This window comes from Pseudogymnoascus verrucosus (genome assembly GCF_001662655.1).
Source record: "Pseudogymnoascus verrucosus strain UAMH 10579 unplaced genomic scaffold scaffold_60, whole genome shotgun sequence".
Lineage (NCBI taxonomy): Eukaryota > Fungi > Ascomycota > Leotiomycetes > Thelebolales > Thelebolaceae > Pseudogymnoascus > Pseudogymnoascus verrucosus.
The window spans coordinates 153,320-178,234 of record NW_017263711.1 but is presented as its reverse complement, the minus strand read 5'-3'; the positions used below and the strand labels follow the sequence as shown (position 1 = coordinate 178,234).

The 24,915-nt window shown below is 52.0% G+C and overlaps 10 protein-coding genes across 10 annotated transcripts; 4 read left to right on the top strand and 6 right to left on the bottom strand.

Moving 5' to 3' along the window:
* Positions 1–450: 450 nt before the first annotated feature.
* Positions 451–2,364, top strand: VE01_09679 (uncharacterized protein). The gene is made up of 7 exons (XM_018279091.2): positions 451–858; positions 930–944; positions 1,010–1,370; positions 1,430–1,481; positions 1,543–1,859; positions 1,916–1,990; positions 2,061–2,364. The coding sequence occupies exons 1-7, from the start codon at positions 792–794 to the stop codon at positions 2,209–2,211; spliced, it is 1,038 nt and encodes a 345-aa protein (XP_018126327.1). The 5' UTR covers positions 451–791; the 3' UTR covers positions 2,212–2,364.
* A 1,080-nt stretch (positions 2,365–3,444) lies between these two features.
* VE01_09678 (uncharacterized protein) lies at positions 3,445–4,584 on the top strand. Its single transcript, XM_059464091.1, has 2 exons — positions 3,445–3,956; positions 4,020–4,584. The coding sequence occupies exons 1-2, from the start codon at positions 3,564–3,566 to the stop codon at positions 4,320–4,322; spliced, it is 696 nt and encodes a 231-aa protein (XP_059319334.1). The 5' UTR covers positions 3,445–3,563; the 3' UTR covers positions 4,323–4,584.
* Positions 4,585–4,777: 193 nt separating this feature from the next.
* On the bottom strand, positions 4,778–6,844 carry VE01_09677 (uncharacterized protein; the record flags this gene model as incomplete). The annotated part of the gene is made up of 1 exon (XM_018279089.1): positions 4,778–6,844. The coding sequence occupies one exon, from the start codon at positions 6,842–6,844 to the stop codon at positions 4,778–4,780; it is 2,067 nt and encodes a 688-aa protein (XP_018126324.1).
* Positions 6,845–7,736: 892 nt separating this feature from the next.
* On the bottom strand, positions 7,737–8,837 carry VE01_09676 (uncharacterized protein; the record flags this gene model as incomplete). The annotated part of the gene is made up of 1 exon (XM_018279088.1): positions 7,737–8,837. The coding sequence occupies one exon, from the start codon at positions 8,835–8,837 to the stop codon at positions 7,737–7,739; it is 1,101 nt and encodes a 366-aa protein (XP_018126325.1).
* A 487-nt stretch (positions 8,838–9,324) lies between these two features.
* ENP1 (snoRNA-binding rRNA-processing protein) lies at positions 9,325–10,801 on the bottom strand (the record flags this gene model as incomplete). Its single annotated transcript, XM_018279087.1, has 2 exons — positions 9,325–10,162; positions 10,215–10,801. The coding sequence occupies 2 exons, from the start codon at positions 10,799–10,801 to the stop codon at positions 9,325–9,327; spliced, it is 1,425 nt and encodes a 474-aa protein (XP_018126319.1).
* A 924-nt stretch (positions 10,802–11,725) lies between these two features.
* On the top strand, positions 11,726–13,363 carry VE01_09674 (uncharacterized protein; the record flags this gene model as incomplete). The annotated part of the gene is made up of 1 exon (XM_018279086.1): positions 11,726–13,363. One exon carries the CDS (start codon positions 11,726–11,728, stop codon positions 13,361–13,363), a length of 1,638 nt encoding a protein of 545 aa, XP_018126323.1.
* Positions 13,364–13,768: 405 nt separating this feature from the next.
* On the bottom strand, positions 13,769–15,347 carry GCS1_2 (Zn finger-containing GTPase- Activating Protein for ARF). The gene is made up of 2 exons (XM_059464090.1): positions 14,946–15,347; positions 13,769–14,867 (listed from the first exon to the last, which is right to left on the bottom strand). Exons 1-2 carry the CDS (start codon positions 14,991–14,993, stop codon positions 14,034–14,036), a joined length of 882 nt encoding a protein of 293 aa, XP_059319333.1. The 5' UTR covers positions 14,994–15,347; the 3' UTR covers positions 13,769–14,033.
* Positions 15,348–15,721: 374 nt separating this feature from the next.
* On the bottom strand, positions 15,722–17,943 carry VE01_09672 (uncharacterized protein). The gene is made up of 4 exons (XM_018279084.2): positions 17,404–17,943; positions 16,860–17,163; positions 16,605–16,808; positions 15,722–16,525 (listed from the first exon to the last, which is right to left on the bottom strand). The coding sequence occupies exons 1-4, from the start codon at positions 17,616–17,618 to the stop codon at positions 16,208–16,210; spliced, it is 1,041 nt and encodes a 346-aa protein (XP_018126318.1). The 5' UTR covers positions 17,619–17,943; the 3' UTR covers positions 15,722–16,207.
* Positions 17,944–19,558: 1,615 nt separating this feature from the next.
* Positions 19,559–22,293, top strand: TAH18 (NAPDH-dependent diflavin reductase; the record flags this gene model as incomplete). The annotated part of the gene is made up of 4 exons (XM_018279083.2): positions 19,559–19,921; positions 20,104–20,279; positions 20,427–20,525; positions 20,667–22,293. Exons 1-4 carry the CDS (start codon positions 19,610–19,612, stop codon positions 22,291–22,293), a joined length of 2,214 nt encoding a protein of 737 aa, XP_018126321.2. The 5' UTR covers positions 19,559–19,609.
* A 231-nt stretch (positions 22,294–22,524) lies between these two features.
* VE01_09670 (uncharacterized protein) lies at positions 22,525–23,993 on the bottom strand (the record flags this gene model as incomplete). The annotated part of the gene is made up of 3 exons (XM_018279082.2): positions 23,785–23,993; positions 23,593–23,729; positions 22,525–23,281 (listed from the first exon to the last, which is right to left on the bottom strand). The coding sequence occupies exons 1-3, from the start codon at positions 23,917–23,919 to the stop codon at positions 22,525–22,527; spliced, it is 1,029 nt and encodes a 342-aa protein (XP_018126322.1). The 5' UTR covers positions 23,920–23,993.
* Positions 23,994–24,915: the final 922 nt, after the last annotated feature.

Genomic DNA, 24,915 nt, shown 5'->3' with positions numbered 1-24,915 from the left:
GGTATCCGTGCCGAACACTGATTAATTTAAATTATACCAGAGCTCCCTTCTTTTTCTGAGAGGTTGGTAAATATTTGATAATACTTGAAGGTATTTTATTGAATATTTAACAGCCACATAAAATAAAGGAAGCTTTTAAGATTATTCTAACAACCTAGAATCACACATGCATCAACATGCATGCGCATTGCGAGCCGACGAGCCGGCTTGATAACGCCGTTTATATTTTCGAAGGATTGGGGACCTTCCTAACTTATAAAGTAGTTGCTTAGCCAGGCTTACAAAATGTACGTAAAGAGGAGAAGCGGGGTACATCCGTTAAGAGGAACGTGTGATGCGACGATCTATTACAGGTCCGAAAGCCAAAAATAAGGCCGAATATTTTAGGCGCATGAGGAACTATAATGGCTAGTTAAGATTTTAACCTTTCTTCTTTCTCAATCGGCCCTACAGCGACGTTTCAATTGGTCCTAGCAACAAGGTTTCAATCCACAACCCACAACTGGGGTATATGGCGAGAGGTAAATGACCTCGATTGTATTGTCTCACTGCGTTATTCGGGTCTGAACGCCACCATCTTTAATTTATCGCGGGGAACGGCGGCCCCAGAAACCTAATCCTTGGAGGTTTGGAAACTTAAGCATATCGTCCATAATCTCTCATGGCGGCGCTCATGTATATAAGAACCAAAGGGTCGACCAGAAAAAGGGTTTAAGTCATAGCTACCTCCTGGAATCTACCCATTGGCCCGAGCTTTCAACAATCAACAGTCTTGTTTCTGATTACTGAAAATGGTGACCATGAAGAGACTTGCCTTTGCGGCTCTGGTGCAGGTTGCATCAGCAAAGGTTTGGCTAGGTATTATCCCTCTACCTTACCTATTTAGACCATATAAATTCTCGAACTATGCTAACGTATATTGATAATAGCTGGTGTAAATATTGGTAAGGAGATCACTCTGATACAGAATCTCTGACCCAGGATCTTTCAACTGACTATATTTGATAAGCCGGCTTTGATTTCGGCTGCGGCAACACAAACGGAGACTACTCAAGCTCCAGCGTCACCGCGCCTTTGTCCTCCCAAGGACACGCAGATGGCCTTGGGCAGATGAACCATTTTGCTCGTGACCATGGTCTCAACGTGTTCCGGCTCCCAGTTTGCTGGCAGTATCTTGTGAACAATGTCCTTGGTGGCAATTTGGATGGTAACAACTTCGCTGTGTATGATCAGCTCGTCCAGGGTTGCTTGGCTACAGGTGCTTATTGTGTTGTTGACATTCACAATTATGCTCGCTGGGGCGGCCAAGTCATTGGTCAATCGGGTGGTGCTGTCACCAATAACCACTTCGCGAGCGTGTGGTATCAGATGTGAGTGCATTCTTGCCGATTTCAAGTTGGATGGGACTGTTTCAGCTAATTATTTTTAGTGCAGCAAAGTATGCAGGACAGCCAAAGGTTATCTTCGGGGTTATGAATGAGGTGAGAAATTCCAGCGATCAAGTAATACCCCGTGGTATCTAATCATTAACAATCATCACAGCCTCACGACCTCAATATCAATGACTGGGCCACAACAGTTCAGTGGGCTGTTGATTCAATCCGCAACGCCGGCGCCAAATCTCAAATGATTTTACTCCCCGGCACTGACTACACGTCCGTGGGTGGTCTCATCCCCACAGGATCTGCCTCCGCTCTGAGCGCCGTGCACAACTTGGATGGAAGCAAGACTAATCTGATCTTTGATGTCCACCAATACCTTGATTCGAATTTTAGTGGCACGAGCCCTGATTGCAGCACCAATGGTGTGGCTAATTTGGATACCCTTGCCGGTTGGCTGAGGAGCAATGGGAGACAGGCGTGAGTATATGACCTCCACCTTTATTTGAGCGATTGGCTAATTTGTTGGCTTTTAGTTTCCTGACTGAAACTGGAGGTGGAAGCACGTCTAGTTGCTATACTAATCTGTGTTCTGAGTTGGATTGGATGAAGTAAGTTTAGACGTGTTCTTTAAATAACACTCTTCGGTTCTGGGCAAGCAATGTCTAATATCCTATGCAGCTACAATGCCGATGTGTATCTGGGGTGGATTGGATGGGCTGCAGGATCGTTCGACACAAATTACGAACTATCAGAAACACCTACATATTCAAATGGAGTGTGGACTGACCGGGGGATTGTGGCAAATTGCGTGGCAGGAAAGTTTAAGTAAACCGAGGCATAGATGCCTCGGTGCATACCTAGACGCGGGCCCTGTTGGCAGCAAGCCTTCCAATTCGACTAAACCACGTCTCTATTTATCTGTCGACTGCTGGTTTCGACATCCACGGGTTATTGCTTCTACTCCGAGTAATAGTACTCTGCCTCACGTTTTTGTAAATAGATTTGAAACCTGCCATTTTCTAAGGCATGAGCATTTCCAATCAACTTACATCGCCAGCCTCCCCACCGCCTACTGTCCCCCAATAGTACCTCTGAATAGGCGGTAGCCACTTGCATGACGCTTAACCTATATATAGAGGGCGGTAATAGTTATATGCAGCATCACGTGTAAATAGCAACCACGCATATGTCGTCGCGCTAGACACCGCATCTTCATGGACCATATATAACAGGAACCCAGACCCTTAGAAAGAGTCCAGCGATTAGTTTTCCCAATACAAGAGGATTATACAACATAGCAGCCCAGAAACGTGAGTTCCGAATTCCTTGTCCACTCCAAGATCCTTACAGAACACCCCTTAGCCTAGACGAGATAAAATGGCTGGCCGCTGCGTTCTCTGTAACACCTGGGTAAAGACTAGCGGTGATGGGCATAGGTGCCCAGAATCTAGAGCCACAGTGGTGCTGCAACCACCGACAACAGAAGCGAAGGTAGTGGACGGGGCGGAGGCAATGGACAGAGTTTCAGCGGGAGAGGCGGTTAACGGCAGAGACGGCGGTTAAGGTGGGGAAGATGTGGGGAAGAGTCGACCGTGAACACGATCTACATACTAGAAACGGGAGACTGGTTTTTGCGAGGCAGAGTTCTTGGTTAAGGTTTATGGTGATTGGGCACGAATACTTCGAGAGCCATGCTGCACATCCTCCTGACTTGAAATAAGTATGGTTGCCTAGATAGGCGAATGAATATATTATCCATGGAAATGCTCTATTGTCAGACCAAGCTACTTCCAACAATATTATATTCGAGTCAAGATCAACCATAGAGAAGTATACGATGGCATGCGATACATGCGCTAGTATCGCCTCGACTACTGGCAAGGGCAGTCCCGTAGAGAAGAAGGAAAGGTCGGTATTAGTAAAATGTGGCTCTCTACAGAAATCTGCAGCGAATGGGTGTCTCAGCTGCAGCCTAATTCAAGGAAATGTGGACGGTGGGAAGAGTAGGGAATCAAACGTCGAATCCCTTCGTGTCCGCGTCGATAGGTACTCCGCTTTACGGCTTAGTAGATAGATCTGAAATCCGCCTTTTCCAAGACATGAGCACCCCCAATTAACTTCAATCACCAAACTCCCCGCTCCTCACTCATCTCATCCGATATTTGCCTCATTTGTTTTATAATGAATCCATACGCTTCGGACCCAGGTGATATCCCCGCCACCGACATGTATGCAGACGTACCGCTATACGGCCGGTACTTCCCCAGGCCGGACGACTTTCAGGTCGATCTCCAGCATATCAACTCTCTGTCGACTGCATCACTGCAATATTGGGCATCGGTTGTTGAACTCTGCAATGAAGCCGTTAGGATATACCCCGCTGACGAGGGCGGCCGCGACGTCTTCGCTCTTGGTAGCGTCATCGTGAAGTCCAGCCATCTTCACAATTCAGGCAATGGCCAGATTAAGGAGATCGATTTCTCATACGCTGATGCCAACGAACTGCAGGCGATTACCATTGCCAAGAGCATCTTAAAAGACGTTAGAGTACCAGAGATCCTCTTTGCCGGCAAGGTGCGTGCTCTCCCCCCCTGTCTCTCGCTACTTTGCAACATCTCACACTTGCACCCCTTGAAGCTCAACGGCCGTCAGGTGCTGGTCCAAGAAAGGCTCCCGGGCGTTGGTATGAACATCGCATTGCCATACCTATCGCAAGGCCAAAAGGAATCATTTAGACAACAATCACGAGAGATACTTCGCCAGTTACACGACGTGAAGCCGACTGATGGACGCCATAATCGCTCCACGTCCTCCAAGACCCCAACATCCTCAGAAATGGCCGTATTTATGCACGAGAAGGAGAAATCCTCTTCTCAAGCGGCAATACTGATCCGGACTTGGCTTTCATGCACAATGACTTCAATGAGTCTAACGTCATAGTTGAAAATGATAAGATTGTTGGGGTTATTGACTGGGAGATGGCTGGCTTCTTTGGCTGGAAAACGGCGGGAGAAGTCCACCGCAAGATCAGAACGCCTCAAAGGGAGCATTTTGCTAATGCCAATTTGAGTGAGGTGAAGATTCAAGAAATTATGCATTGGAATGATCTTTATGATGATGGTGCGCCTGAGTTGTGAGAACAGATGGACTATATAGAGGAATGCTACAGTGCAACCGCTGAAGAGGATTAAGATATGAGTGCAATGAATTACATTTTCTATAAATCGAGTTCGAACCAATTTCTAGCAAATTCTGTTCAATATATCAAAAAACAAACTTTCCATCCATGTAAATGTTGACTTCAAAAACCGAATGTCGAACGCACCATCCGCCAGTTTGAAGTGAGTCCATCCTACCGCTGCCAAAAATCAAAATCAACAACTCGTGGCAAACGCTTAACCCCCTAGCTTCTTGTATCCACCCATCGACCGAAGTCTCCTATGCTTCTCCACCTGCTGCTCAAATAACGCATTAGCCACTTCCCTTCCTGTGCGCCGAACTTGTGGACTGCTTTCCCCAGCCGAAGGTCCCGCATCCGCAACTCCGTCGCCGGTGCTCGTCTGAGTCGGCCGCGGCATGGGTGGCCGAGTTGTCACCACCGACTCTTGACCATTGATTCTTGCAGGCTCGACCGGAACACCACTTCCTGCGGTCGAGGGTCCAGCACCCGCAGTCCCGTTGCTGGCTCTCGTCTGAGTCGGCATCTGTGTTGGTGACCGAGGTGCAGCTGCCGAATTTTGGCCAGTAGATGTCGAAACCCCCGCGACTTGGGCCGGTGGTGATTGGCGCCGCGTCCGGCCTCTCGCATGGCCCCCATTCGGCCTGGTAGTCGCCGCAGGAACTCCGGTCGTGCCAGTGGTCGGTGCGGGAGGTGAGCGTGGTGGACTGGCTGCTTTGGTATGCGTCTTTGCCTTGCCTTTCGTTGCAGGCTTTGTCCTCGGTTCTCCAGACGGCCCAGGGGTAGGTGGTCGTTCTAGAAGATTTGATGAACCGGCGGTTTTCTTGAACTTATGAGGCGGACTAGAGGATAGTGTAGGCGTGGTTGACAGGCCGGCGTCTGTGGTAGCTGTGGTCTTAGGTGAGTTGCTGCCGGCCTTGGGGCGCTTGGATGGACCAGAACGAGTAGGACTAGGCGGGTTGCTCCGGAGTTTAAGCGCCGAAGACGATGGCGACGGCGAAGCAGCTAGAGGATTAAAGGAGCCGTTGCGAGCTCTTTGAAATCCAGATGACCCGTTATGGGAGCCGTGTGCCATAGAATGGCTTGACCCCGACGAGCCTCGTGACGGCGTAGCAGTTGCCAAAAACCCATTGGATCCGGTTGGCCTGTACGGCCCCTGTGACGGCCCAGAGGACGCATTGCCATTTTGTGACTTCTGCGATCGAGCATTTCCATTACCGTTCGCAGAACCATTACTATCGCCATTTCCCTGACGCTGGCGCTGGGCCCTGAGTTCCGCCTCCTTCCGCTTTCTTATATTATCAGGGTGGAATGGTAGGTGACGCAGCGGTGGTGCACGATATTGTTGCGGCGCATGACGCTGGGGAGCCGGGGCGCTTAGAGCCTGTGTTGGAAGCTCGGGCTCTGGGGGCTCGGAGACTGAATCCTGGGACTGAAGAGGTTGCTGACCTACTCCTGGATCCGGGGCGATTACAGTCTTTGCTGGAAACTCGGGTTCCAGGAGCTCGGAAATTGGGTGCTGGGGCTGGAGAGCTTGCTCGTATGCTCCTGGAGCCGTATCTTGGATATAGGCGTGGCTGGGTTGATACTCAAAAACTGGAGCGGCAGGATCTAACTCTTTGGACACCGGCGTATTGGAATCAAACACTTCATCCCAGTCGTAAAATGGCTGGTCCATGTCCCCTGGCAGGGATTCCGATGAGGTGTCGAGGATAGGGGGCGGGGAGTAGTGGCGGCGGCCATTCGGCGGGCCCAGACAGAAAAAAAACTCTTCGTCGTCGTCGTCGTCGAAGGTGATTGCGCCTTCGTTGTTCTCGCGAAATTTGGCGATAGACAAATAATGCTCGAAGAAAAATTTCGAAGGCAAAACCTGTTGACCTGCGGTGGAGGATAGACCAGCCAAAGTCTCATAATCTGTGGTATGGACTACACTTAGGCTGTTCAAAGCGTCAAGTGCATCTTGCTGAATCCTCTCTACCCCACTAGGGATATACATATGCTCAACTTGAGTATGTCCCAGTGCATGGGGTAGTCCATACTGAGAAGTCGATGATGAGCCAAGTGGCAAGTCTGGCTCATGAGGCCACAAGGCTCTGATGGAGATACGCTCGGGATCGGCTGAAGGAGATGAAGATTCCTCTCCTGTTGTATCAGATGGCCAGGCCATGGGCTGCTGCCCAGAGGGCAACGATGACGGACTAGGCGGTATGTTGCGAATAACACCCCTCAGTGTTTCGACAAATTTAGAGAAAATACCGCCTTCATCCTGTCCCACAGGAGCCATTGTAGCCGAAAAAATGTTCTTATGAACTGAAGTTTAGAGAAATGGCGGACAGCTTCACACGAGGTGACGAGGTGTGCAATAAGCAAGTCGGGAGGTAATAGAAACGGTTGCAAGATTGTGAATCAAGGAGGTGTCGTTAAAAGTTGTATGTATTTTATAAGGTACAGATATCGCGCTGTGTTGCCCACGTAGTGTTCTATGATACAATAAAAAAAGGAAAATGATCCAAAAGAGAATGAGAGCTTGGAACGCCTAATATACATGCTTCATGTTCAAATGGACTGCCATGCCACCCACCACGGGACTTTGACAGTCAAATCGACTAACACCACGAGCGGCTGGGCCCACTAACCATGGTAAAAGGTCCCACCCCCCAAGGAACAGCAAGGGGAAAGGTACCAGGGCAGGCAAAAGTGGTGGGAAGTTTCTTGTCTCTGACGTATAACATGGCGCCGCCGCTGCGTCTAGTCCTGAATGTCAAACCTTAAAACCCTGGAGACAACCACCCTCCCACGCGCCCACCCCCGTAGTGCATAGTAAGAGTCATTGTAAAAGCCGCCGCGTTGTGTAAGCGTGATAGATGCTGCGCTTGCCCGTTGTGTAGTACCATGCCAGTCGCTCCTTCCCCATCCAAGTAAATCCGCAGTGTTGGAAATATATGACTAGTGAGTGTGTGCGAGATGTAAAATTAACTCTTGAAAAAATAGCATTCGCTCTCTCCCGATCTTCGTAAAGCGCGGCGTATCATATGGAAGCGCCATCGTCAAATCGTCCGTCATATCAGCTGTATTCCCTCCATTCCCCCCACCTCGTCGTGCGTATTCTGACGCATACCTCTCTAGCCGAACAGCCAAAAACGCCCCATTCCCAGTTCGCTCCCATAGTAGTTGCCTTAGCAGATCGGTGGCTCGCACTTCAGAAGCTTGTTCGTCACTAGCTTGACCTCGGGACACCACTCCTCAATCAGTGTCATGTTCTCGGCCTGGAACTTCTCCGGTTGATGGTATCCAATTGGGAACTCGTAGTACAGTGTCTGCACCGCAAAGGTCTTGGCCACATCCTCGATAGGTAGGTTGGCTCCGCGCTCTCTCATTCGCATGAAGTACCATTGATCCTCGTATCTGTCCGTATCCTCCTCCGCCTCCGGGTCCAACGGGTGCAGCGCAACATCCGTAGCAATAATATCAAGAATCAGCTGGCGATTGCGCAACGAGAGACCTCCATTGTATCCCTGCCCATGCCACTTTTCATATTGAATCGGCGCACCAACAAGGTCGTAGTGCATGAAGTCGTCTACGCGTAAGTGTGCATTGCCGCAGATCATGGCATCGGCCTGGAAAAGGAGAACGTTCTTCGCTGGGGCGAGCTGCTCCCAGAACCAGGGCTGCGTCAGGAACTTCGTAACGTCGAAGTGTGTCTCAAACTTAAGACCCACTGGAAGGGAGCGGATCATGATACGCTTCTCCTCAAGGGAGCGGCGAAGAGAGGAGGAGTTCTGGATGGATGGCATGGACGTGTAGAGGACGACGGGCCAGGCAGGGCCAAGGACGGCAGAGTAGTGGAGTATCAGGGGTATCAGGTTCTCAAGCGGGCGGTCTTCGATGATCACAGCGACTCTGTCGGACTCGAAGTAGGTGCCATTCGCGTATGGTCCAGGCGCGTTGGCGGCCAGGGACTTGGTCTCGCGTAATAAGTCCGCAATCTCAATCATAGGCATTGGCGGCAGGACAGGCGGCGGCGGTGCTGCCGGTGCTGCTGGTGCTGAAGGAGCAGGAGCGGTCCTGCTTATACCTGCGACGAGCCATACGAAGGCGAGAGTAACGAATGCGGCGAGGAGGCGAAAGCGTGCGTTGCCCAAGAGGCCCGACCTGTCGACCCGCTCGCGGAATTGGATGGTACGAATGCGTGCTCGCTGGAGAAAGGGTAGACTGTCTACCTTCTCTCTCAACACGCTGTACTGCCCGCGCGCATCGTTGAAGCTGGGTAGTACCATCGTTTTTTGGTGATGGGCAAGGTTCTTATCCAGGCCAAGCAAGGGTGTCGGATACGTTGGTCGTTCGTGTCGTGGTGTGATCAAGGGTGCTTGATGGTCCGTAGCGACAGTGGGTGTTATCTTTTTATAACAGTATCATGAGCGAAGGGTATATAGTAAAAATATTATCGGATTGCAAATTCCTGAGATGAAAAGAAGGAGGCGGAATTTGCAGATTGTGATGTCTTGACGATCTGGGCAAATTGTTCCTCTCCTATCAAGGATGGGTACACCGCCTTGGCGGGTGGCTGGCAAAATTGCCGTTTCGAGGTCTAGAACCACATATGCTAAGCATCTTGAAATCTATTTTTAGAAATATTCAAGATAGGTCATTAGGAGCATTTTCACTTGTACGAAGTACTAAATGAAGAATTGTTGTAAACTCGAAGACATAAAACTCATTATCCCTTATATCTCTCAGGAATCTTCAATATGCATTCATAACCACCTAATCCATCATCATGGTATCATCACCCCCATTGCCTGCTGGTCCCTCAGGTTCAATAGCCACGCCCCTTCCTCTACCTTCCAGCAATTCCCTCCTCACCTCCGGTCCAATCGCCGAATGACCCTTCGTAATTAAGAGATCTAGCAGAGCCTCGCGCTGATCCTCCGTAATATCATTCCTATACCTCTGCGCAAACGATAACAAGCACTGATGCCAGATAACAGGCAACTTTGAGACCTTATCCCCACCCGATCCTTGCACAGGATCGCCACGGAAACGCAAGAAGTGGAAAACCAACGCATCGATGACCTGGAACGGCAGAGCATACTTCTTCTCGAGCAGTGTCTTGATGAAGATATTTGTTGCGCCACCGCCCTCCGTCCCTTGCGACGTCTCCTGCGCCGCGATGTCGCAGAGTCCCTTCAACGCCGCCGCAGAGTGAAGCACGGGGATCGAAACTCGTGCGAGAACAGCCGAGATAATATGCGCCTCTCTTAAGGTGCACATTCCACCTCCCACCAAAGGAAAGAGGAATCCCTTGAACCACGCAGCCGGCTTGTACAGGCCCTTCTTGAGCGCCTTGAATAAATGCACATTGAGCTTCTTGGTTTCCTGGATATCTTCGCGCACGCGCTCGAGGATGATGTGCTCCATGAAGATCTGGGCAACTTGAGGTGTGGAGGAGACGAAGATCTTGGTGGCTTCGTAGCAGGCGTTCGGTGTCCATTTGTCGGGGCGGGTGAGCTGGATAATTTCTTCCCAGTGGGGGACGGTAGGGAGAATCTTGAAGGGCTTGGGGAGTTTCCCAGATTTGTAGCGGGAAAGGAGGAAGCCGATCCTGAAGCTGTTAGCAAAGCCGTGGCTGAGAATAAGTGATTAGGTATGCTTACTTGGTGTACACTTCGACAACCTTAGGAGGCAATTCAAAGTCCTCGTCTGGGACGGCGCCATTCATAAACTGTGCGTCCCCACGTCCACCCTGCGATGCCTCGTGCGCGGCAATCTTCTCCAGTATCAGATCAGCGAGATTTGTCGACTCTCCACCTTCGTCATCGTCCGCCTCGCCGCCCCAACCTTGTCGCAATAACGGATCCTCCTGTGTAGGGAAGAATTTGCTGTAGGTCTCCAAATCCTCTGGGTCGAGTTCTATCTCTTCAACGATCTCATCCTCATCGCCCCAATCCTCGGCAACATCTTGCCCCGCATCGTCCGACAAATCTTCGTCCTCGAGCCTCGACTCAAAATCGAACGCTGTATTTTTGGCTACGCCGCTTCCCTGTTCCTGTTCGTCTTCGGCCGCTAACTCTTGTCCAATTCTCAAAATTTTGCGCGACGCTTTCGCATCCACGAATTTCTCCCCACCATCTTCTTCGTGCCTCGATTTTCTCTTCGGCGCCTTGTTCTTGAGCGGGCCGGTCGCTAGGAGGTCATTTTCGAGGGCATTATGCCGCCTGCCGGTTTGAGCAGTTCGAGACATGGCGAAATGCAGGTTGGGCTCGAGGAGACCGACTGGATTATAGCGTATGTGATCGTAGTTTCCAGTTCCGCAAAAAAAAGTTGCGATAAGTGCGCCATCTCTCATATCCGATAAGCTAGCGGGGATATCACGTGATTGTTGACATATCGATTTCACCAAACCAATTATTTCTACCTTCATACAACACAACGCCAACTCGTCTCGAGTTATTATTTTTAATGATGGAATAAGTAGACTTTGTACGTTTTTATTCTTAGCGATAGGCCTAATTTTTATAACAAATAACACGATATCTCACGATGGTATGGTGACAAGAGCTTCGTGATATATCACCAACAGGATGGGACGCTTAACTTCTCTAAAAAGGCTCAACAGTCTTTGATCTGAAGGCTTCGAAGTGCCATACCATTCTTACAGGTTCTTTATTGGCTTGATACTACAGTCTTTAGGTCCCATCACCCGCTCCAAGGCAGCCGGGGAGTTCTGTCTTGTCGTTTTCAGCTCTCGCAACTTCGGCTTTGAGTCCAAACCACACTATTATAAGTATGAGACGGCTTCGACATCCTTCAGGTATAGTAGTGGCCGCTTTCGGTCTTTCTTTGTGTTGATTTTATTGCGGGTGGGGTTGCTTTCAACTCGAGCCGGACAGTCCGTCCTTTGTCCTTTGTCTATTTTCTAGCTAGGCAAAGAAACCAAACATGGGCTATTTCTCATCCCCAAAACCCAAAGGTCTTTCTAATATTTTAGTTTCGCTTCGAGTTTGAAAGTTATACCTTCAGTTTCCTACTCTACACGTTGCGTCTTGAAGTAGGACTCTTGCTTCGCCAATCTGGCATCGAACATCACGGCGTCTTTCTCACATTCTTTTATTCCTGTCATATCGTGCCTTAGCGCTCAATATCCTCCGAAACGACACAGGCAATCATGTCGACTGTAGAGGATAGATGGGTGGAATATAAGCACCAGGAGAAGAAAGTCCTCCTGAAAATGTGTGAGGAGTTAAACATCGACATCATATGGAAGGCTTGGAAAGACGATATCATTCGGACCATTATAGACGTGCAAGATAAACTCAAGAACTACGATCGCACAATGAACAGAGCTGGATTCATAACTGTGACACAGTTTGTCACGGGATATGAAAGCCTGGAACCAGTGTCAACATCCAACACCCGCAGTGTGAGAGCGGAGCGATATGGGCTGTTTATGAAGAACGACCTCATAAAACGATGCAGAGACCTGAATGTCATTATGGGCTGGAGATCAAGCAGAGACGACATCATAAAAGCTATATTGAACGCGGAAGACGAAGCAGGCAACAGTGTATACATAGTTGGGCAAATAAGGTCTACATCTGAGCCAACAAACCTTCCTGGAGACCAGCCTATGGACAGACAATACAAGTATTATAAAGAGAAAAGCAGAAGATATCTCAAGCGCCGTTGCAAAGTATTCGGAATCCCCAGGTCCAAGAGAAGGCCCACTTCGCAACTTACCCGCAACGTCATGGAAGTGGAAGGCAAAGCCTCTGGGATGCAAAAAATCAAACATGTTTACATCCCTCAAGGCCCATATGCGCCCCTGATGCCGTCTACCAAGTTAATCCCAACGCCAGCAACCATGCAAACTAACCGGGCATCCACGCGAAACATCAGCTCCTGGCCAAGCCCTCACCAGCATCCACGCCATGCAGACATCACAGTGTTATACCCCGTTCCAACGCACAATCTAATCGCAGACAACGGCCTCCCCATTACCACGACGACGCCGCTAAACCCCGTCTACGAGCGGTACCGAGACCAAACCCAGATGCCAATCGAGCTCTCGTATGAGCCCCTCTACCGCACGGCACGCATGGAAGAAGCCGCCGCGATATACAACGAGATGTCCCTTACCCAGCTTCAAGACATCGTGCGAGCCCGCGGATACACCCGCGGCATCGAACAGAATTCCGGCACGAAATTAGACTGCATCGATATCCTCCTCGACGACGACCGAAAACAGGGGTTCCTCCCCACAGCCCCCGCTCCCGTCTACTCGGTGCAACCCGGCCTGCTAGCGGCATTGAACCCCGCGCCGGGGATCTTCATCCGCGTACCAACGGTGATGCAAGTTGACGCCCTGAGCATCCTTCTGACGTCGCAGCTGGAGCCGGAGGAATTCCAGTTGGAGAGAGAGGAGTTCTATGAGGAGTTTACGCTGGCGGAGATGGAGAAGGAGGTCTTGGCGAGGAGGGTCATGTATGTGCCGAATGTGAGGAGACAGTTGGTGAGGAGTGATATGAGGATGTTTGAGAGGGTGAGGAGGTGGAAGACGGGACTTTCTCCGAGGGAAGGTGAAGGTCAAGGGGCGCAAGGGGGGACAGCTGCTGCTGCCGCGACTGGGACTGCAGCCACAGTGCCAGATCCACCAGTTGCAGGTGCTACAACTACGACTGCGACTGAGACAACGGTGACAAACCCGCCAGTTGCTAAAATCACGGCTGCGACTGCGACCACTGTGACAAACCAACCCCAAGCGAAGTCTGTGGCCTGGGCGCGTGGTGTGGATGGTTCAGGATGAGATAAAGTTTGCCATCGCCCCTCAGAGGCTAATAGTGGGAAAGTCATAGTGAGCTAGCCAGGTGTTTCTTATTCTATTTATGGGCTACAAGCAGTAGGATGGGGTGGGATCTATTATTTGGAGTATGTTTTTGGGCGTTATAGGCATTGTTTGGATTTGTTTGAAATAAACGCTTGTTATCATATTTTCCAGTCAATTCATCTCTCATCATCCATTAAAGTATCCCAAATACCGTAAAGACTTCGCATTCTCATCTATCCAAGTTACCCCCCCAGTCATCACCATTTATCCCAATCCCCATCCTCCTTCTTCTCCTCCTTCTTCACCTCCTTCTCCCCCTTCTTCCCCCCCACAAGCCCCTCCCTTTCCTCCCCTCTCCTGACGCCCAAATCCCCACCCCCCCTCAACGCATTCGTCCCAATCGTCCCTCCACCCTCCCTCTCATCCGGCCTCCCAAACCCATCCCAGAAATCCCTCTTCGACTCATCCAACGGCCCGCGCCCAGCACCACCACGCGCACCCCCGGCGCCCTCGCCTTCCACGAAGCGGTTGAAGGAGTCGTTGAATGTTCTGCTCGCGCCCTGGGCGCCGGTCTGCGCGGACTTGGCGAGTTGGGCGGCGGTGATGCGGGCTTGGGCTGCGAGGTCTGCTTCTGCGATCTGCACAGCTGTTAGTGACCGAACCACATAAAAGAAAAGACGGGCAGAACAGGGGGAAATTTAAAATGCGAACTCACCCTCTGCGCAGCAGGCGCAATATACCCCTCATTAACCTGCCTAGCCGTCTTCCCCACCATCCCCCCAAACCACCCAAACCCCTTCGTCAACGCCGCCACCGGATCCCTCTGCAGCTCATCCAGTCCCGGCGGCCCGTCCCCCCTTGCCGCTGGCGCCGGCATCTCCGATCCGAAGCCTCCATACTTGCCTCCCTGGCTGGGATGCACATCCGCAGGGCGCGCGGCATTCGCTTCTCCCAGTTTCGAGAAATACCTATCGTCGACCTTGGCCTTCGAGCTTCTGCCGCCAGTACTCCCACCATCGCCGAGAGAGGGGGAAGGGGATGCACGGCCTTGAATCTGCGTCGTGGCGCGGGGAACGGGCTTTTCTTGTCTCGGTACTACCGGTTTCGGCGCACCGGGGACATACTCCCTCCCCTCCACCTTCGCCGTCAACCGTTCCTTCCACTCCTCCCCCACCGCACTCTCATATCTCTCCTTAATCGTCGCGTCCTCAAACCCTACACCCGCGAGTTTATTCTCCTCATGCCCCTCGAAGAAGTCGCGCCAGGGCTTATTCCCACCTTGACGCATGCGTTCTATCTCGGCGGCCTTGAAGGCGTCCATGGTGGTAGAGCGGACGAAGGAGACGTGTACCCCGAGGCCGCGGTGCACGCCGGCGCAGGAGAGGCAGATGAAGATCCCGAATTTGGGGGAGGCCCACTGGGGGGAGGGGGCGGAGCAGTCGGCGCAGGTGGAGTTGGAGTTTGTTTTGGCGATTTCGTGGAGCTGTGTGGGGTGTGGTCAGCGGGTGTGGTTTTGGGGGAGAGGAGGAGGTGCGGGGGGAGGGAACGGAATGGGGAGTACCTTTGATCGTGTCTCGGGATCAACCTCCCACATCGCCTTGGACGCCATTGTATTTGTAGTCGAGGCCTATTCCTGCCTCTGGAGAAACAGGTATAAACCCCCTTCTTCCCTCGTTCTCGCCTCGAACTCGTCCCTTGCCGATCCTTTCACACGTAACGCCGCCCGTCACCGCCTCAAGTATATCGCCCCCCTTTCAAATAAACCCCACACACAACAAAAGCCTCCTCCGTATTATCAACTCGCCCCTCTGTTGTCGTAGCCGTAGCTGTAGCCGTAGTTATTACCAAACGCCTCCCGTTCTCGACAAAGTTATAGTTATAAATCCCTTTTCCTTTGCTGGGGTAGTCGCAGTTGCAGTTGGCAGTCAAAAGATAGGAGACAAGAGAGGGGCGAAGCGGCCGCGGTCGCTTTTTGTCCCTGTCCACAAAGACCTTGGTTGGTTGGGGTGTGGGGTCGCATATTTTTAGCGCGCGATTGCCGTGCGTGCGGCGCCAAAAACCCAATTCGTCCTGCGGGCAGCAGTGGGCCAGGAACGCGATAGCTGGGGGGCCGGCCAGAGATGGATGTCTCAGCCTCGTCCGCCTTGGATTACTTACGGCCTAGATGCTGCTCTAGCCTAGAACGTGGCCTTGTTGTCTCACGACGTCGTCACGGGTTTAATTCCTTTTTACAGGGCGTCCGGGGTATATCGACATCTTCGAAGGCTGAGAGTATCATATTACAATCATCATCGGATCACGACAAAACATTCACTCATATTACTCAAAGTCAGAATCCCCAAAATCAACTTTTCATTTCACAACTTCCCCCTCTTCACCCCAGACCAGCACAAAAAGGAAACCCCTAATGTACAGATCCAGCTAAAAGAAAAACGGTCCGTAGTAGTAAGACATTTGATGGAGGAAAAAAAGATATTGTGTAGTTTGTCGTTTCAAAAAGTACAAGCCATGGGAATTGTAGGATATAGCCGTCGCTTCTAGAAGAACCAAGCCTCGAGAGAAGCCGCCAGATCTAACAGTGCCCATCGACCGTTTCCCAAAACCCCCCATAAAATCATTTTTCCTCTCCTCTCCCATTAAAATCATGAAATAGCTAGTAGCTGGTCATCAAAAAACAATTTTAACGAGCCATTACCAGCATTTCATTTCCCAGTGCTTCCGCCATACGCCTGGAGAAGTAACAATGTATAAAAGCAATGCTCACGCGAAAAACGGATGCAGCACTCCCCATCATTACGTCTCGTATAATACACCAGTCACCGCTTAAGCAGTGGTGGTCTCCTCAACAGTGGCGGCAGCGCCGTTGGTCTCCTCAGCAACGGGAGCGTTCGCGTCCTCATCGGTCTTGTCGGGGCTGTCAATGGCAACCTTGACAGCGATCTCGCGACCCTCAATCTCCTTGCCGTTCATCTCAGAGACGGCCTTGAGCTGCTGCTCCTCAGAGGAGAGAGTAACAAAGCCGAAGCCACGGCCCTTGCGGGGCTCGTTGCGTGCCTGGAGCTTCTTGACCATGAAGCGGGGGATAGGGCGGAGGGCGATCTTGGCGGAAGATGGCTCGTAAGCAGCGAAGAGCTCCTTGAGCTGTACGAGAAATGTATTAGCAAACAGTTCAATGATAGACGGGTCAACCTTGCGCGGCCGACTGGGGGGAATAACTAACCTTCTCCTCGCTCAGATCGTAAGGAAGGTTGGCAACCATAACCTTGTTCTTGGATGGGATGCCATCGGCGGGTGGGCCACGCTCACGGCGCTCACGGGGAGCACGAGCGGCCTTCTTGTCGTCCTTGGCAGCCTCATCAGTGGTAGCCTGGTTGGTGATGTCCTGGAGAGGGAGAACCTCCTCAGATGCAACCTCGCCCTCGACCTGCAGTACTGTTAGTGTTGTGTATTGAGAATTTAGAAAAGGGAAACATACGCGGTCACCAGCACGGGCAGTGCGTCCACCACGGCCACGGCCGCGTCCACGACCGCGTCCGGATTGTCTGCGGCGGCCACCCTCGGTACCCTCAGCAGCGTCACCTCCACTCACGACATTCTCGGTCTTCTCGCCGGCTGGCTCAGGCTTGCGGGCAAGCTGAACGGAGACCTTGCGCTCAAGGATCTCCTTGCCGGAGAGCTCAGTGATGGCACGCTCGGCCTCGCTGGGTGTAGAGAGGTCGACGAAAGCGTAGCCGACTGGGCGGTCGGTGCGTGGGTTCTTTGGGATGGAGGTCGATTCACTGTCGGAAATAACGTCAGCAGCTGTTATCCAAACGTAGCCATCGATGGTATCCATCATGGCGGTTGCAACTAGATCGCCCAGACGGTATTGACATGGGTGAACAGGAGCGCATCGAGCTGAATTGGTGACTGTTCAGAGGCGATGTGACATTGTCACGAGACATGGTAGGTGGCACCTTCCACAACTGCTCGATGCGCCACCGTGACAAGAAGGGGTCAGAACACGGATCAAAACTTACACAAGGTATCCCTTGAAGAAGTCGGTCAACTCCTGCTCGGTGGTCGCGTAGGCGAGGTTGCCGATGTAAAGTCTCCGTCCCTCAGCGGCGCTGGCCAGAACTGCATCGTTGTGAGCAGCAGTGGTCTTGTCAGCGTCGGTGGCGATGGTTGCGTTGCCAAGCTTGGCAGTAACGTCGTTGACGGCGTCAGTAATCTTCTCAGCGATGGCAGACATGATGAATGATCGAGTTGATGAAGGTTGTTGGTTGGAGGATAACTGATTGATTTGAAAATTGAGGTTGGGATTGTCGACGTTGTCTGTTGTTCGAGAGATTTGACTGTCTTGAACAAGATTTATGCGAGGGAGGGATGGCTTGAAGGGTAGCTTGGAGCCCTAGAAGGAGGATGTGGAAGGGGAGTTGGAGGAGTTTTTGGAAGTTGAATTGTCTTCGATGGAATGAAGTTGATGATTGAGAGGAGGGAGAGGGAGAGGGAAGGCGAAGAAGTAGAGTAGGGGGACGATTATTATTATTATTGCGCCCAGAGGGTCCTAGCTTCCGCCGCCTTCTGTTTACTGTGGGTGTGTGGGAGTTGGAGGGCGATAAAATGGGTAAATTAGGGAAGGAGTAATTACCCCAATTGGATGGAATTAAGCGATATTGGGATTGAATGGTGATTGCACTTGCTGTATGAGGACACAATGTGGTAGTTTAGGGAAGGCGGTGTTTAGTGGCAAAACAACGCTGGGAAAGTGGTCGATTGCGCCTGGATATTGTGTGTGTTACTACTACTGTATGTACGGATAATGTATGAACATGGGAGTCTGCATCTGTCACGCCAACGTCCAACTTCACAAGCAGAAGGAGCAGATATGGCATCAACATACAGGAAAGAGCAGACAGTCGACTATACTGTACTGTACGCTATACACGGGACCATATACGGGTTTGCCTTGACCGTATAGACAACCAGCGAGAGAGCCTCATCAAACTCGTCCCTTCCGCCAATTTCTTATCCTCGCACGCCCAGACCAACGAACGAGGCTGCCATCCCGACCTATACCACGCGCGCCTCATGCAATCTCCGACTATATATCCGTTGCCCCTGAGACACTGCGACGTCTGTTTCTTGACCGGTGAGCCTTCACCGACTGGACTAGCTGGCTGAGTGGGAGTTATGTGTAGCGTCGACAACCTCCTGTCGTGCCCAGACATATGGAGACGGGGGAGGAGGAAGAAGGAAGAACCACAAATACCTACCTCGACCAGGCTGCCAGTCTCGAAAACACTCCTTTCCCCCAAGGCTGAACACATGCCACGCAGGCCTTCATATCCAGGGACCAGGCGGTGGGAAGCCACGGACAATTACCCACATACCTCCTTCCCCATATAGACACCAGGATTGGCTGAGTGATGGAACATCTACATAAAGGACCCCCGGCATGACAGTACTCCATACAGCATACCCCTATCAGACGCACTCTCCCTTCAGAGATCCCATTCCAGTCCCTCTCTCCATTCCAGTTCCCCCCTAGAACCCATATCCCCCTATCCCAAAGCAGATCACCGACAAAGCGCCCACACAGCGCCTGACTCAGACGGCGAGTAAGAGACAAAGAAATAACATATGCAAGGGGATTTGCCACACTGCATGCGTCGCGCAAACACACGGTTCCGTAAAGTAAATGAGAAGCTGTAATTTGTTTGACTGCAAGATCACATGCTGGTGCGCGGTGGCTGATATGCTATCAAACAGATCAATGCGCATCTCCACATGGTTTGATGAGGCGTGGGATGAGATGTCATGCATGAAGTGGCGAGGCTGAGGGGGAATCGTACATACACACGCAAGGCTGAGGATGGAGAAAAGATGAGTCGCATGTAGTTTTTATATTGACGTAGGGACGCAAATATGGATGTTTTTTGATAAGCTGGTTTCTCTTACAATATTGTTCGACCTGAGTGTCTGTGAATTTTGTCTACTTGAAATAACATATACTGTTTATTTATGCTATACTGCATGCTGCTTGATGCTGGAATACGCATCCGGGGTACCCCGCGGGGCGCAAATACACAAAGTCGCCACCAACAACAATACAGCAAAAGAATAACTCCCCTATACCGTTATAAAATAAATATCCCTCCTAAATACCCATCCAAACTATAGCCTCGTCATCCATAAGTAAAGCTTTAGATCCCGTGACATCCGCCTTCCCTGCCGGCCCTAATGCAGGTACCGCCGCCGCCGCCGTCGCTCCTTCCTCACCCCGCCATCCCCCACCATGCACCTTCCCTTCCCTCCACCGTCCCTTCACTCCACAACACAACCAGCACAACAACCACCACCGCCATGGCCACCACGGCCCCCGTCCCCATTCCCATCCCCTTCCCTCCCACGCGCCACGAGCGCAGTGCTCTGATTCTGTACGCCTCCGAAACCGGCACTAGCGAAGATGCCGCGCATCTACTTGGTGGGATAGCGCAGCGCCTGCGGTTTGCGACGCGGGTGGCGGCTATGGATGGAGCGGGTGTTAATGTTGTATGTGTTTGTCCCTATTATATCTTATCTATCATATGCCATACCCTACGGCCCTCTCCCCACGCTCAGCGGCCGCTCTTGCCGCCTCCACCTCCCCTCCCCCCCACGGCACTTCCGTGCTATCCATACCGGCATCCTGCTGTAACCATAACCTAGAGAGAGGTATTAACTTAATTTCGTAGAACGAACTCCGGAAGTATACGATTGTCGTCTTTGCCGTCTCGACGACGGGGCAGGGCGAATTCCCTGCCAATGGAAGGAAGTTGTGGAAGTCGCTGCTGAGGAAGAGTATCCCGGCTGGTTACCTGCGTCACGTGGATTTTACGACGTTTGGGTTTGGGGATCAGTCGTATGTGAAGTGAGTCTTCTATCTTTCTTTCTTATCTTAGGATTAAGATGTTTGTTTTTCTTTCTTCTTTGTTGTGGTAGTCGTTGTGGTCTTGTGTTAGCGCAGGAGCGAATGTGGTGTTTATCCCCCTATTGTTCGATTGCTAACACCTGGAAGGTTTAACTGGGCTGCGAGGAAACTGCATAGGCGGCTGCAGCAGTTAGGAGCTAACGAGGTTTATGCGAGAGGAGAGGGAGACGAGCAGCACGACGAAGGGTGAGTGAAAAAGACGTTTTGTTCTAGCTGATTCTGAGGACCCTTAACCCCGATCTGCTGATCTTCTCAACTACAACCCCCGAGTTCTTGCACTTGCCGAATTATTCACTCTTTGGCTAGAACACTTCTGACACCACACAGGACGGACGGTGCGTTCATACCTTGGTCTCTAGGGTTTAAGAAGCACCTCGTGGAGAACTATCCACTTCCTGACGGGATAGAACCTATTCCAGACGAAGAGTTTCTGCCACCAAAGTATATTCTCCAGATCTTGAATCCTGAGATCGATTCTACTACTCCAACGCAAAACACAACATCTCCCAAGATGAATGAAGGCACCAATGACCCCTGCCTCAAAGAAGGCTTCGATGCAGCCGATCTCATCACGGATGAGACACCACCCCCAGATGATATCATCAGCATCCCTGGCCACAAAGTCCTGACGCTCACAAAAAACATCCGCATTACAGCCGCAGACCACTTCCAAGATGTGCGCCACATCGTCCTTGAGATGGAAGGCAACATCCACTACGAACCCGGCGACGTCCTAACCCTCTTCCCCAAGAACTTCCCCGCCGACGTCAACTCCCTCATCGACCTCCAGGGCTGGACTTCCATCGCCGACAAGCCCCTCCAAGTCATCGACAGCGCCGCCCACCCCACCTCCCCCCCCTTCACAGCCGCAATTCTCGACCTCTACTTCCCCGTCGGTCGCCCCCCCACCCTCCGCGACCTCCTCACCCACAACCTCGACATCACCGCCATCCCGCGGCGCTCCTTCCTCGGCGCCATCGCGCACTTCACCGACGAAGAGACACACAAGACCAAGCTCCAAGAATTCTCCAACCCCGCCTACACCGACGAGTACTTCGACTACACCACTCGCCCTCGGCGCTCGATCCTCGAAATCCTCCACGACTTCCCCACAGTGCACCTCCCCTTCCAGAACGCCCTAGCCCTCTTCCCCCGCCTCCGCGGCCGCCAATTCTCAATCTCCTCGGGCGGCGCCCTGCGCCAGCCAAACGGAAAGGAAACAACCACCTTCCACCTCACCATCGCGCTTGTCCGCTATCGCACCGTCCTCCGCAAGGTCCGCCAGGGCGTGTGTTCGCGCTACATCGCGTCTCTCCAACCTGGCACCCCTCTCGCTTGCACCCTCTCCGATGGCTCCCTCAACATCAGCGCCCAGGACTCGCCTATCCTCCGTCGCCCGCTCCTGATGATCGCCCCCGGCACTGGCGTGGCGCCTATGCGCAGCTTGATCTGGGAGCGCTCGCTTGTGCTCGAGCAGGAGGATGAGTTGCGCTCCATCGAGTGCGGGAGCGAGAACAGCTACGAGGGAGCTCCGCGCGCCAAGACGGTTTTGATCTTCGGTGGACGCAACAGGAACGGCGATTTCCTATACGAGCACGAGTGGCGCGACTACAAGCTCGGTGTCGAAGTCCTCGCGGCGTGGAGCCGCGACCAGCGCGAGAAAGTGTATGTCCAGGACGTGATTCGTCGCGAGGCGGCGCTGGTGTGGGCGATGCTGAGGCCGTGGGAGATGGTGAGGGGCGGGGATATGCATGATGCGGAGAGGGGGGGTGATCCGAATTGGACGGGGGATGGGACGGTGATTGTGTGTGGGAGCTCGGGAAAGATGCCGGTGGCGGTTAGGAAGGCGATTGTGGATGTGTTTGAGTTGGGGTTTGGGGGGGATAAGGAGAGGGCGGAGCAGGGGGTTAGGTTGTTGGAGAGGGAGGGGAGGTATTTGCAGGAGACTTGGTAGTTTGGGTATTATGATACTACGTACGTGTTTTTCGGGTAATGTGATGGGGGGTTGGGAGGAATTATGGGTAGAGGTTAGAGAAGAAGGGGTTATGGAGTATAGAGCCAAGGAATATAGGGAAGATCAAGAATGAACATATTCCACTTCATGCATCTATTTGTAGTGTATTCGCATTTATTGTATTGTGTGTAGTTTCTCAGTTGTTTTTGGCTCGATCTCTCCAGACACATGTCATAAATTCTCCTTTCTGACACTCCTCTGATCATCACTCCGCCGCACACCTGTGTCAGTGACGACGGCGAGCTCAGTAACAATGAGAGTTTCTGTTACCACCGCTGTCTCAGTTATGATCTTTGTTTCTGTTATCTCTCGAGACTCGGTCTTCGTAGTCGTGAGGGTGTCTATATGGGCTTCTCCACTCCCAATTGCAGCTTCACCTCCTACTTCAACATCCGCATCAGGAGTCGCAGAGCCAGAAGCAATTTCTGAGCCCGGCATAGCGGTCGTTGTCATCATCCCTCCTCCCCCTGCGACCACCCCACCACCCGTCTCCTTCGGTACCACACCTCCCCCCGTCCTCGCCGGCGTCTTCACCCCCTCCGCCTTCTCTCCCACCACATCCAGCGTCTGCGGAATCTCACTAACCACCGACTTCTTCCATACTCTCTCCTCCCCCTCCCCCTTCTCCTTTTTTCCTTTCCCTTTCCCTTCTTCTCTCCCACCCCCACCCCCCAACGCATAACTCCTCGGCATAACATCCGTAACGACCGCCTCCCTCCACCCCCCCCAAAACCCATCCCCCACCAGCGTCCGTCTATTCGTGAATGTAGGCACTGTCAGCGCGCCACCGGTGGCGGTCACGAGACAGGAGGCGGAGGTGGGGAGGAGGTGGCAGTAGGCGTCTTCGGTGTAGGCGGGGAAGAGGTAGAGGTATTCGCTTGCGAGGGGGATGGAGAGGCGGGTTGTGGTGTGGGTGCGTATTTCGGATCTGTGGGGGGGGGGTTAGTTGGTTGGATAGTTGAGAAGGAAGGTGGGGAAGGAACGAAGGAAGAGGGAAGGAAAGTGTAAAGAAGGGAAAGAGCGAAAGAGGGAATGAGAGAAGGGGGCAACGAGGGAAGTAGCGAGGGAGGGAAAGCGCAAAAAAGGGCAAGAGCGAAGGAGGGAATGGTGGAAGGTGTGAGGGGGGATTAGAGCAAAAGGGGGAAAAGAGCGGAGGAGGGAATGGGGAAAGGGGCGAAGAGCGAAAGAGCAAAGGCGGGGAAGGAGTGAAGCAGGGAAGGAACGAAGGAGGGTAAATACGTAGACGGCAACGACATTGTCGCATGCATGAATGTCGGCCCCGAGGTAAGGTAGAAAGGTATAGGAACGCGGCACCCATTGAGGACAGTAGGCTCGTGGATGGAGCAGGCGACAGAGTACGTTGTTGCGGTGTGGTCCTTCTTGGATGTTAGTCATGTCATGAGACTATAAAATAGTAGGAATAACACTCACAGCGTCAACGATAGATGCCAGCAATGGATGTCCAGGCGCGAAGTAGGGCAGGAAAAGCGACGTCGTCTCTTGCGCCGCTACGACATAAACGAAGGTCGCAGCAGCTACTACCTCGACAATTACGGTGCCACGCATCTTCCAGCAGCAGCAGCAGCAGCAGTAGCAGCTCGCGTGCCTCAACCAACCGGCCAAATGTAGGTGATCTGGATCTCCCACTGCAGAACCGTCAACTCCTCCAGCAGCAGAGAAATAAAAGGAGCAGAGTTAAAAAACAGAGGGGAAATTTCTCGGTGATAAATAACTATGGGGGGAGAACAGAGATCTGGTCATTTCTTCCAGCCAGTTCCCCAAAGGATTCCCGATGCCGCCCAGGCACTGAGGACTGCAATATGGGTATTTGCATGCCGAGCTCTCATAGCAGTTCCATGGTTGGTTAGACCTCAGCGTGCCAATGAACACGGTAGTGCGAGATGACCATACCAGCAGCATCGTTAGTAATACAAGTAGCAATAGTAGTACTGTATCACGATGGCCCAACAAAGTGCCCCGGCACCGGAAGGCCATAATATCGAACACTGTATATGAAGCAAGACGGCGCGCTTAGCGAGGGGCTGTGCCCCTCGGCGTGAATGGGCCTTGGTCTGGCGGTCAGCATGCGGTGTGTCGGACGGGTTTATATGGCTTTGCCAATATGGGAGGAGGAGGAAGTCAGGAGACGGGCGAGAGTGGCGATGATCGGCGGTATATTTGAGGCTGGATGATTTAGCCGCTGTGCGTTTGGGAGAGGAGACGGGGTACAGTAGTGCTTACTGTCTCTTCAACTTATATGCTTCGCTTTGGTAATGAAGTTGGGGCAGGAAGTGGATATCTTATGCTGTGCTCGCTGTTGGGAGCTGGGGAGAATGAGGCGTTGGTGATACTGGGGTTTGTGGTGGGATGAAGGGGAAGGTGTTGATGGATACGACGTTGCGGCGGAATTTCAAAAGACTGTCTGTCGTATACGTATTACTAGGACTTCAATATCCCAAAACGGATATCAAAGGAGCAATGCCTCACCCGGATTCAGCCTGCCAGGCTTCTCAAATATATTACTCGCGCTTTATCTTAATATATTCAATATATTTATTTATT

What these genes read in the sequence shown, in the direction of transcription:
- VE01_09679 (XM_018279091.2), top strand. Translation starts at nt 792, where the DNA reads ATGGTGACCATGAAGAGACTTGCCTTTGCGGCTCTGGTGCAGGTTGCA. An exon ending in GCGAGCGTGTGGTATCAGAT is followed by an intron (nt 1,371 to 1,429) that starts GTGAGTGCATTC and finishes AATTATTTTTAG; the next exon opens with TGCAGCAAAGTATGCAGGAC. An exon ending in AGGAGCAATGGGAGACAGGC is followed by an intron (nt 1,860 to 1,915) that starts GTGAGTATATGA and finishes GTTGGCTTTTAG; the next exon opens with TTTCCTGACTGAAACTGGAG.
- VE01_09672 (XM_018279084.2), bottom strand. Translation starts at nt 17,618, where the DNA reads ATGTCTGCCATCGCTGAGAAGATTACTGACGCCGTCAACGACGTTACT. An exon ending in TTCTTCAAGGGATACCTTGT is followed by an intron (nt 17,164 to 17,403) that starts GTAAGTTTTGAT and finishes TATTTCCGACAG; the next exon opens with TGAATCGACCTCCATCCCAA. An exon ending in ACGATCTGAGCGAGGAGAAG is followed by an intron (nt 16,526 to 16,604) that starts GTTAGTTATTCC and finishes TTTCTCGTACAG; the next exon opens with CTCAAGGAGCTCTTCGCTGC.
- GCS1_2 (XM_059464090.1), bottom strand. Translation starts at nt 14,993, where the DNA reads ATGGCGTCCAAGGCGATGTGGGAGGTTGATCCCGAGACACGATCAAAG. An exon ending in ATCCCGAGACACGATCAAAG is followed by an intron (nt 14,868 to 14,945) that starts GTACTCCCCATT and finishes CACCCCACACAG; the next exon opens with CTCCACGAAATCGCCAAAAC.
- VE01_09678 (XM_059464091.1), top strand. Translation starts at nt 3,564, where the DNA reads ATGAATCCATACGCTTCGGACCCAGGTGATATCCCCGCCACCGACATG. An exon ending in AGATCCTCTTTGCCGGCAAG is followed by an intron (nt 3,957 to 4,019) that starts GTGCGTGCTCTC and finishes CACCCCTTGAAG; the next exon opens with CTCAACGGCCGTCAGGTGCT.